This window comes from Elephantulus edwardii, unplaced genomic scaffold (genome assembly GCF_000299155.1).
Source record: "Elephantulus edwardii isolate Elephantulus edwardi_28Jun2011 unplaced genomic scaffold, EleEdw1.0 scaffold00095, whole genome shotgun sequence".
NCBI classification, from domain to species: Eukaryota; Metazoa; Chordata; class Mammalia; order Macroscelidea; family Macroscelididae; genus Elephantulus; species Elephantulus edwardii.
The window spans coordinates 9309078-9320529 of NW_006399845.1; the positions used below are offsets into that span (position 1 = coordinate 9309078).

Below are 11452 nucleotides of genomic sequence, written 5' to 3' on the forward strand. Positions count from 1 at the left end.
TTGTTTAACAATTCGGGAGAGCAACAGAAGCGAAAGTATTTTCTTTGATAGAGAAGCCAGTTTACCAAGCAAGAGATTAGCCTTGAGCAAATCAGTGTTGCAAGAAAATATAATATATTTTTGGTCTTTCAGTGAGCATAACAGACCTACTAAGTAAAATGACCGCACATTTACACAACTAAAGCAAACTGCACTGATATCAAGGTTCCATGAACACAAAATTGCAGTGTAAAATAGCTTATTTAAGGTGTTTTTGAAACAATAACAAAAATAAGAAAATATAATACAAGAAATAAAACATTAGGATAGTGTAGATCCAGGACAGTAAAATCACTGAAAAAAGATACGTAATTTTAAGTAGTAACGAATGTCTACTATATATACCTATGGTATGTCCAAGAACGAAAAAGTATTCACTATTTATTAAGCGAAGGAAAGAATTGAGGGAGCTCTGGTGGCTTAGTGGCAAGAAGCTGCACTGCAATTCCAGAGGTACGCGGTTCGAATCCACCAGATGCTCTGCTGGAGAAGGAGGGGCAAACTCCTCCTGTACTAGTCAGATATGATTTCACGGTACACACAAATAATAATAATAATTTTTTTTTAAGCGAAGGGAAAAAGAATTTAGGGGGAAATCCCTTTCCTCTAAGTTGCATAATTGTTCCTGCTTCATACTCTCCTTGGAATGGCTGGCTGTAACTTTTTTTTTCCTTTAAGTTCTTAACATACTATTTCGTAAATGGCAGATTTTGGTGTGACCACGAACAATGAAACATTGGTTACGTTTTAAGGAAACTCACCGTATGGGAAGTCGATTCATCGGGATTGAACAAGGGAAATAGAGCTCCAGATGAATCGCCACAGAGTATGTCTTGTCTTGAATCCAGCTGCTCACTACATTTAAGGAAATTAAATTCTGTTTTCCCCATCTGTGCAACACACAGATTGTAGGAATAGGGTAAAGTTCCTTCGTTGTAGTTGGGGAGAACTCCAGGTCCAGTCTTGGAACAAAGACTTGGCTGAAAGCAGCCCCAGGCTGAAGAACTAGAGGAACGTCTCAGGCGCAGAGCAATCGCCAGAATAACGGCGAGGAGGAAGAGCACAGAGATCAAGGCCAAAGCCAAGACCAGATAGAACTGGAGCTCCGCCTGCGGATCTGAGGACACTGGGCGTTCACTGAGGTCCGGCAGCGCCTCCTGCAGGCTGTCTGCAAAGACCAGGAGCAGCGTGGCTGTGGCAGAGAGAGGCGGCTGACCTCCATCACGCACAGTGACCAGCAAACGATGACGGGCAGGGTCTCTGTCACCCAAGACGCGAGCTGTGCGCACCTCGCCCGTGCGCAGCCCCACGTTGAAGAGCCCGGGCTCGCTGGCCTGCAGCACGTGGTAGGAAAGCCAGGCGTTGTGCCCAGAGTCCGCATCCACCGCCACCACCTTGGTGACCAGGTAGCCCGGCTGCGCGGCGCGTGGCACCGTGTCAAAGAGCGCTGAGCTATCGGGTCCCAGCACCGGGTACAGCACCCTGGGCGCATTGTCATTGCGGTCTCCCACCAGCACGCGCAGGCTCACGTTGGCGCTGAGCGAGGGCGAGCCCTGGTCACGCGCCTGCAGCGTCAGCTGGAAGGCTCGCAGCTGCTCGTGGTCAAAGGCGCGCTGCGCGAACACCACCCCGCTGTGCGCGCTCACGGACACGTAGGAGGACAGCGCGTGAGGCTCCAGGTCGCTGGCCACGATGGAGTAAGAGATCTGGCCATTGGGGCCCAGATCCGGATCAGAGGCGCTGACTTGACCGATAGAGGCCCCAGGAGGGTTGTTCTCAGCCACGTGGACAGCATAAGAGGCTTGATGGAACACTGGAGAGTTGTCATTGACATCCCCGATGTGCAAGATGACTTTTATGCTGGAGGAGAGTGGTGGCTTGCCCTTGTCGGTGACTGTGATGGTGACATTGTACTCAGCAGTGCGCTCTCGATCTAAAACCCCATCTGTCACTAATTTGTACGTGTTTCTTGAAGAAGTGAGTATTTTAAATGGACTATCACCTTCTAATTTACAAGTAACTTCTCCATTTTCTCCAGAGTCCTTGTCACGAACTTTGAGCAAAGCAATGTACGTTCCTCGCTCGGTGTCCTCCATAATTAAGTCAGGTAGAGTCTGGAATATCACTTCTGGGACATTGTCGTTGTCATCTAGGACTTCTATCTCTACCGTACATTGTGCAATCATCCCGCCACCATCCCTTGCTTCCAAAATCATGGAGTATTCTTTGACTTCTTCAAAATCTAACATATTTAGAGTAGTAATTATGCCAGTGCTTGAATCCACAGAAAACTGAGTAATCTGGTCCGCTTCACTGAATGAGAAAGTGACCTCTGCATTGACACCTTCATCCTGGTCAGTGGCGAACACCTGGAGGACACTCGTCCCCGGGGACACGCTCTCCCGCAGGCCCACCCTATATACGTCTTGGCTGAACACTGGTGCGTTATCATTGGCGTCTGTCACTAGAACCTGGATCTGCGCGGTGCTGCTCAGCGGCGGGTCCCCGCCATCCACTGCAGTTAAGGTCAGGTGGTAGGCCTTCTGCTCTTCTCGATCCAAAAGAGTCTTCAGTACCAGTTCAGGGTACTTACTTCCATCTAATTTCTCCTTGTTTACAAGTGAAAAATGATCATTGGGACTGAGCTGATAATTCTGTAGAGAGTTGATACCAATATCCGCATCATAGGCAGATCCCAAGATAAACCGTGCGCCTGGCTTTGTGGACTCGCTTACTTGAAGTTCAAAGGCCTTTTGCGTGAACTTTGGCGTGTGGTCATTGATATCCTCGATCTCCACATTCACATGATAAAAATTCAATGGGTTTTCAGCAACAGCCTCAAATTCCAGAGCACAAGCCTGCTTCTTCCCACAGATCTGCTCCCGGTCTAGCCTGCTGCTCACAAGTAACTCCCCACTCTCCCCGCTCACAGTGAAGAAAGGCTTCTCCGAACTGACCCGCAGTTTTCGAGTCGGTAACTCCTGGACACTGAGGCCCAGGTCCTTGGCCAGGTTCCCCACCATCGAGCCCTTGGGCATTTCCTCGGGAATCTTGTAGCGAATCTGCTCTGAGAGCGCCAGGCTGAACAAAGACAGCAGGAAGGGAAAGAGCGCTCGCCGCCTCTCCGCCCAGCCCCGCTCCCCAGCGCCGCTCCCCATCCCTCTGGCTTCCCGAGGTTTGCTCACCAGCCTGGAGACGCACCGTTACAATCGGTTCTGTATTGCAAGTCCTGCGATCGGCCTTTAGTTCCAGTAGTGGGGTCCGGGATTCTTCTCCAGACGGAGGAAGTGGTGAAATTCTAGCGCAAGCGAGTCAGTGGAGGTTACACTGAAAATCTTGGTGCGGCTGCGCGGGATCTGGGGCGCCAGACTCTCCATATTGGCCAACAGCGGCGCCCAGAGTCCGCACTAGAAAACTGCAGCCTTTGCCAGTTCAGCTTAACCAGCTACAGTGATTGTGTACTTAAAACATAAAGTTTATAGTCCATATACTTATTCGCACTTAAATAAGACTGTTACAAATGCCTCTATTCAAATTCTCATAGATTTTTTTAGGGAGAGTAAGTATATACATATGAGTATATAAAGAAAAATTCAGCACAGATTTTTGCCCCAACTTGAATTCAGTCATTTTTAAATATCTTTATTTATGGAGATCTGAATAAATTTTCATCTATCTTTACTTTTTCCTTTTTCTTCGACTTTCAAATACATCTTCATGTTTATTCACTTCCGTTTCATTCAAAGAGTACTGTGTTGTTGTTAGGTGCCGTAGAGTTGACTACTATTCACTGCAACTCTATGAACAACAGATCTGAAGAGTACTAGCAATGTTGAATTTTATGTTGGCAAAGTTTTGCACTTATCTTCGATATATTCAGAAGGATATCTTTGTAATAATACTTTTAAATTATCACTTTTACTGTATTAAAAGTGACGGGAAAGAGGTTGCCCGGAGGTGGACTTACCAAACAAGTCCTTCACCACCCCACTATCCTATGATTCACCTGGTTACAACATCAATATATTGATTTTCAACGTTAACAAAGGAATGATACTTATCCATGCAACACAAAGTCATTTAATTGTGTGATCTGTAACACTTGGGCACAGGTCCCCCCGGCCCTACACTTACATTACATCCCATGACAACCTTGAATAGCAGATAATGAGTCTATGGAAAGTAAATTTGCAAGATGTATTGACTGTGAAAGTGATTTATCTTTTTTAAAATTAGTTTTAAACACTTAATAAATTTTGGTTTCATTATTTGCTTTTATTTTTTTGTAAAAATATTACCTGGTGACCATATTTCTGTCAGAGGACATTTCCTCACAATGTACAAGTAACATCTTCTCCACAAATGATTGAACATCCAGGTGTCAATGAATGTTCAAACCATACTCCCACACTCATTGCACTGTTCTTTATATGCAAAGTATCAAATAAAACATTGTTTTCCATGTATTTGAATGTAACATTTAAAGGTTCCATGAATCAAATTACTTAGTCCTTCACTCCTACCTGAAGAGAATCAACTAATGTATTGAGATCTACTGAAACATCATACAAACTGATATGGATGTAGTTCATTCCAATGGAATTTTTCAGCAGATGTAATGCCTATTGCCTGCTGCTCTCGGATCTAAGTGCATAAAATGGTTGTTTCATAGTGTCAACATTTCCATTTCCTTCTTCCCACATTCTGCATCAGAATTTCCTATCAGCACACAGAATTTTCTATTTTATATATACATTTTTAACACTTGACATTTGATTTGAAACATCCTCCTAAGTGGTGTAGCACCGGTCTGTGCATGGCTGTACAAAGGTAACTCATAGTTGCTATGATGCTAAACACTGTGACACTCACGTACCAAATGTGAGAATGGTTACCCATGGTGGACAGTTTGGTGGAGCTCCCTGCCTGATTAAAACAAGCCTGGAAGCAGAAGTGGCATCCACTTCCAAAATGGCTTGCCTCCAGAAACCCTATGAACAGTGCTCAGGTCTTTCATTCATAGGGTTGCCATGAGTCGTTCAAGACTCAATGGCACTTAACAACAACAGCAACAACATAATGTTTTGTTACTTTTAATTTTTTCTTTTTTAAATTTTTTTGTTTTTTTTTGTTGTTGTTACTTTTATTGTTTCATTCGACTTTGAAATATCCGTCATTGATGTAGACTTTTGGTGAAACATGACACATACAGGACACTCTTTAGGGGTTAATCTAACCCGTTCCCGCACTATTCCAACTATAACAGATGATGTGCATTAAATAGATCAGGAAGCAACCATCAAAGTGAGGCAAATGGAAGCAGAAGCAACAAGACACAGAGAAATATTTCTGATTTGAATGTTAAAGAGAATCCTGAGAACAAGACTGAGGTGTGCTTTCCTTTTGGTGATTCAAACAGTGAGGAAAGACTCAACAACTCCTGATTCCTATCTGTGAAGTAATATGGATTAAGAAAACCAAGGAGAAAATACCTGGGAAATTTCTAAGTGCCATAGCCAACTCATTCACAAATTTCCCATAGACTTTCGTGAAACAAATGCCAACTTGTATCACCACCAAGTAAACCAGAAAATTTATTTTACTTATTTAAAACTTTTTTTAAACGCCTGGTGGCCTAGTGGTAAGAAACTGCATCCCACACAGTTTTAATCCACCAGCTGCTCCATAGGAGAAGGATGGGCAATCTCTCACGTGATTTACTGCCTATGAAAACTCACCGAGGGTCAGCTATCAGTTGGTTTCTACTGGATGGTACACAAAAACAACAGTAGTCTTTAAAATAGGGGAGTCTGGCAGCGTGGTGTGCCTTTCTGGAAGTGTGAATCCACCAGCTGATTTCATGAGAGCAAGATGGGCAATTTTCTCCCATGCGATTACAACCCCACAAAACCCACTGGAGGTCAGCTATGACCGACTCGACTGGCAAGGCGGGGGTGGTGGAGGTTATAATCTTTAAAATGGGTTAGTAGGTCAAAGTGTTGGGCTGTAAACCAAAAAGCTGAAGGTTCGAATCCAGTGCTCCATGAAAGAATAAGTGGTTTCCTCTCCTTAAGATTCATAAATTGAAGAACCTCATGGTGCACGGAACCAAGTACATGGCGATGATTATTTTAAAATCTTTAAAATATTTGTAAAGGTATTTGTATGAACAGAAAGCTCCTCTTGGAAATATAAATATACACTGAACTTACCTGAGAATTAGGAGCGCCATCCTTACATTCATGGAAATCTATAGGTGGTAACAAGGGCTCGCTTTTCTCACAGCTGTCTTGGCTGATGAGCGTGTCCGCATAGTTGGGCTGCGGGAAGATCAGGTGGCTCTTGCGCGAGTCCGCGGTAAGGGAGACCTCGTGGGAATAGGTCTGCAGGAAGGCCCGCACCCCGTCCACGCCCACAAAGTGGGAGGCGGGCACATCCGCTAATCCACACCCTGACGCCTGGAGCAGGCGCGATGTGTGCCAGCGCCTCAGCCTGAGCGCCATCAGCACGATGACAAAGGCGAGAAATACACAGGAGACAGCAGCCACGGCCACCACCAGGTACAGCGTGAGGCCAGCGTCGTCTTGGTTGGTGGGAGACTCCAGGCTGCCCAGGTCAGCGAGCACATCGGGGATGCTGTCGGCCACGGCCACGGTGAGCGTGACAGTGGCCGAGAGAGGGGGCTGGCCGTGGTCCTGGACAGCCACTACCAGACTGTGCTTGAGCGCGTCTCTGTCCTGCAGGGCCCGAGCAGTGCGCACCTCGCCCGTATGCACCCCCATCGCGAACAGCCCTGGTTCGCTGGCTTTGAGCAGGCGGTAGGACAGCCAGGCGTTCTGACCCGAGTCTCTGTCCACCGCCACCACCTTGGTCACCAGGTAGCCGGGCTCTGCGGAGCGAGGCGCCAGGTCCATGCCGGTGGAGCCATCAGTGGGGAAGGTGGGGTACAGGATCTCCGGCGCATTGTCGTTTTTATCCAGTATAAACAAGTTCAGCGACACGTCGCTGCTGAGCGGTGGGTCACCGCTATCGCGCGCAGTCACCGTAAGTTGGAGGTTTTGAAACTGCTCGTAGTCAAAGGATTGCAGCGCGTAAAGGACGCCGGTGTCGGAGTTGATGGAGACGTAGGAGGAGACGGGCGCCCCCTGGAGGGTATCTTCCACCAAGGAGTAAATAACCTGGGCGTTCTCGTTGCTGTCGGGGTCATGGGCGGTCACCGAGTAGATGGAGGCTCCTCTGGGGTTGTTCTCGGGGACGAAGACCGAGTAGGACGCGTGGGAGAAGGCAGGAGGGTTGTCGTTGGTGTCGACCACGTGTAGAGCGATGTGAGTTTCCGTGGACAGGGGAGGAGTCCCGCCATCAACGGCTTTCACTGTGATGTTATAGATAGAAAGCCTTTCCCGGTCCAAGTTCCTCGATGTCACCAATCTGTAATAATTGTCTATTGATCTTTCTAATTGAAAAGGCAGATTTTCTTGAATGGTGCAGGTCACCTCGCCATTCTTCCCGGAATCTCGGTCTTGTAGGTAGAAAAGAGCAACCACCGTCCCAGGAGGCGCATCCTCAGGGACTGAACTGCTCGCAGACGTTACAGTCACTTCTGGAGCGTTGTCATTCACATCGAAAACTGTGATCAGTACTTTTGTTCTTGTCAGACTTCCAGCGCCATCCTGAGCCTGGACTTCCATTTCATAAATGCCAGATTCCTCATAATCTAGGCCTTGTAAAGTCGATAATTCACCTGTAAGGGCGTTCAGTTGGAATATTTGAAGAATTTTTTTAGTTATTTTCCAAAAAGAATATGTTACTTCCCCATTGATTCCGTCATCCAGATCTATTGCATTTACCGTGAGCAAAGTTGTGCCCACTGGGACGTTTTCAGGGACCGTCACTCGGTACTGGGGCAAAGAGAAGACTGGGGCATGATCATTTACGTCCACCACTGTCACGTGGATGAGCGCGGTGCCGGATCTGAGCGGGTCTCCTCCATCAGAGGCCGTGAGGAGAAGATGGTGAACCGCTTTGTCCTCCCGATCCAGCAGCTGCTCCAGCACCAGTTCTGGGTACTTAGTTCCATCTTCTCCAGTTTGCACAACCAAGGAGAAGTGATGATTGGGGCTGAGCTGGTAACTCTGGAGGGAGTTCGTGCCCACATCAGGATCTGTAGCCTCAATTAATGGAAAGCGCACTCCAGAAGCTGTATTCTCCATTATTTTCACATTCATTTCTTCTGACAAGAATCTAGGAGCATTATCATTAACATCTATTATTTCCACTTCAACAGGGTAAAGATTCATTTTGTCTTCCATCAGGATGTTAAAATCCACCAGACACCGCGCGTTCTGGGCGCAGAGCTCCTCCCGGTCAATCCTCCCCGCGGTGACCAGGCCGCCGCTTCGCGGGTTCAGAGCGAAAAGCTGCGTCTTACCTCTGGAGACAATGCGGACTCCGCGCTCCACCAGCTCCCTAGGCTCCAGCCCCAGGTCTTTGGCAATGTTTCCCACAAAAGACCCTTTGTCTGTCTCCTCTGGAACAGAATACCTTATACGTCCGGCCCTGACATTCCACAAGGTCCCCAGGACAATGAAGAGCAAGAAGAATCCTCTGTTGTCCCCGCCTCTCCGCCGCACCGCCATCGCCCTGCAGATCTGCTCGAGCTCTTTTTTGGATACCAGTGAATCCGAGTAAATTTCCCGATATTCAGGAGGCGAGCCGGAATCTGGTGGCATGAAGGTCCTGGGTTGATTCAGTTTAGGATAGGATTCATCTCTGTCTCTCTATCTTTTCTTTGTTGCATAAAAACTCAGTGGTTCTGGCGGATCTCTCACACCATTTTCCTCCTGGTTGGTGAACAGCGGCGCTCAGAGTCCTCAATGAGTTACTACATCACATTGAAGCAAAATATACTGATTTTTTTTCATGTAATTGTTTCATCCTTCGTTATTTCTCCTTTTTCGTAATTTTTTAAACTCCAGAAACCTCTGATAAAATCTTACCAACTCATTTTTAAAAGATTGAATGAATATAATAGTGTTCATGAATGGATATTTGACAATCGGATTTTTAAATCACTGTAAATAACAGTAAAAATATTACTTCACAGTGACAACTGGAAATGACGTTTTTGGGCATTGCCTCACACTTTATTGCAAGAGAACCAGACATTGCAGTTAAAAAGATAAGGTATACAATAATATGCAAGACAACAAAAATAATTTACTTAAGATTAGAATACATCTAAATTAGCTCACAGTACTATTAAGTTAAAATTTTCTTTAAAATATATTTTAATTGCATAGGTCTTTACAGGTGGTTTAATCCAGTATCTTCACCTTAAAGATGGAAAAAATGAGAAGAAATTGCCTTCTCTGGCTATACAATAGCGGAACCAAGGTTTGTTAGTGTGAATGTGCCATTGAGTCAAGGAAGACTCACAGCGACTGAACAATGCAGCTGAACCTTGCCCTATCTTGTGCCATCCTTATAATTTCTGACATACTTGAGCCCATAATTACTGTGTCAATTTATCTCATTGAGAATCTTCTTCCATTTCTCTGATTTTCCACCTTTGCCAGATTGACGTCCTTTTCCAAGGTCTTATCCTTCCTAATAACATGACCAAAGTATATGAGACAAATTTCACCACCCTCCTCTAAGGAGCACCCTGGCTGCATTTCTTCTATGATTTATTTGTTCTTTTGACAGTCCATGGGATATTCAGTAATTCAACTCTACAACTCAAAGGCATTGATTCTTCTGTCATCCTTATTCACTGTTCAACTTTCAGATGCATAACAAATAGTTGAAAAGACCACGGCCTGAATCAGGTGTATCTTAGTCTTTAAACTGAAATCACTGCTCCTCAGCACTTTAGAAAAGGCCTTGACAGAATTTTCCCAGTGCAACCTGTCTTTTGATTTCTTGACTGTTGGTACCAAGGATGTTAATTTTGGATCCCAGGAAGATAAAATCATTGACAACATCGGTCTTTCTCCATCTATCATGATATTGTTCATTGGTTCAGAGGTGAGGATTTTTGTTTTCTTCAGGTTATGATGAAATCAATATTGAAGTGTTTGGTCTTCTGAAGCAAGAGTTTCAAGTACTCTTAACTTTCAACAAGCAAAGCTGTGTCATCTTACATAGTACAAGTTGTTGATGCATCTTCCTCCAATCCTGATGCTACATTCTTCTTCATAAAGTCCAAATTATTTGCTCAGCATACAAGTTGAGTAGATATGAAAAAACGATACAGCCCCGACATACATCTTTCTAGATTTTAACCATGCAGTGTTCCCTTGCCCTGTTCACACAATAGCTACTTGGCCTAGGTCTCTGTTTCACCTGAGAACAATTAAGAATTCTGGGATTCCCATTTTTCTCAATATTAGCCAGCATTTCTATGATCCACAGTCAAGTGCCTTTGCATGGTCAATAAAACACAAATGGACTTTCTTCTAGTGTTACTCCTTTCAATCAAAATCCATCTGACATCAGCAATATCCTGGTGTCATGGACTCTTCTAAATCTAGCTTTAAATTCTGGAAGTTCCCTATGGATCTGTTGTTCTACCCATTTGAGAAAGTCTTCAGCAAGATTTTACTTGCACGTGATATTAATGACATTGTTACATAATTTCTGCATTCTCTTGGATGGAAATGGGAACAAATATGAATCATTTCCAGTGAGTTGGCCATGTAGTTATCTTCCAAATTTCTTGGCATAGACCATGAGCACATTGCGCGCTGCATTTGTTTGTTGAAATATGTCAAATGGCATCCCATCAATTCCTGAGGCCTTATTTTTTTTTTTACTTTTATTTTTGTGTGCGTGTACCGTCAAATCAGATCTGACTGGTACAGGAGGAGATTGTCCCGCCTTCCCCGGCAGAGCATCTGGTGGATTGGAACCGTGCACCTCTGGGATTGTAGTTGCAGCTTCTTGCCACTAGGCCACCAGAGCTCCCCAAGGCCTTATTTTTTGCCAATGGCTTCAGTGCAGCCTGTCTAGAGAGTATCTAGATGTGTGGCTCCAAGGTAGAAATCCACAAATCCTCACTCACCATATGGTTATCAAAGGTAAGGAATATTAGTAGATATTTTCAAACAAAACTTTAAAATTTTTAGCTCTGAATATCTTGATATTTTTTCTATGTGGTGCCTCAAAATTAATAGTTTTATCTCACATTTCTCTTTTACTTCTAATGTTTAAGAGGAAATTATCAATATATTCTTTTCCTATTTTCTTCAGCATACAATTACATATATGTGCAATATTATGTTTATCCTTCTCCTGAATGTAAAGCATATTTCTCCCTCATTGCTGTGGAGTCAGAACCAATGCGTAGCTTGCCCTCCAGTGGGTTTCTGAAGACTGTAAATCACCCAGAAGAGTTGCCATCTTTTGCTCATAG

The 11452-nt window shown here is 44.8% G+C and overlaps 1 protein-coding gene across 1 annotated transcript; it reads right to left on the reverse strand.

The window, feature by feature from the left end:
* Positions 1-779: 779 nt before the first annotated feature.
* Positions 780-8675, reverse strand: LOC102857154. Its single transcript, XM_006891206.1, has 3 exons — positions 6252-8675; positions 3343-3446; positions 780-3228 (listed from the first exon to the last, which is right to left on the reverse strand). Exons 1-3 carry the CDS (start codon positions 8673-8675, stop codon positions 780-782), a joined length of 4977 nt encoding a protein of 1658 aa, XP_006891268.1.
* Between the last annotated feature and the right edge of the window lie 2777 nt (positions 8676-11452).

What these genes read in the sequence shown, in the direction of transcription:
- LOC102857154 (XM_006891206.1), bottom strand. Translation starts at nt 8,675, where the DNA reads ATGGCGGTGCGGCGGAGAGGCGGGGACAACAGAGGATTCTTCTTGCTC. An exon ending in ATGGCGCTCCTAATTCTCAG is followed by an intron (nt 3,447 to 6,251) that starts GTAAGTTCAGTG and finishes GCAGTTTTCTAG; the next exon opens with TGCGGACTCTGGGCGCCGCT. An exon ending in ACCTCCACTGACTCGCTTGC is followed by an intron (nt 3,229 to 3,342) that starts GCTAGAATTTCA and finishes GTGCGTCTCCAG; the next exon opens with GCTGGTGAGCAAACCTCGGG.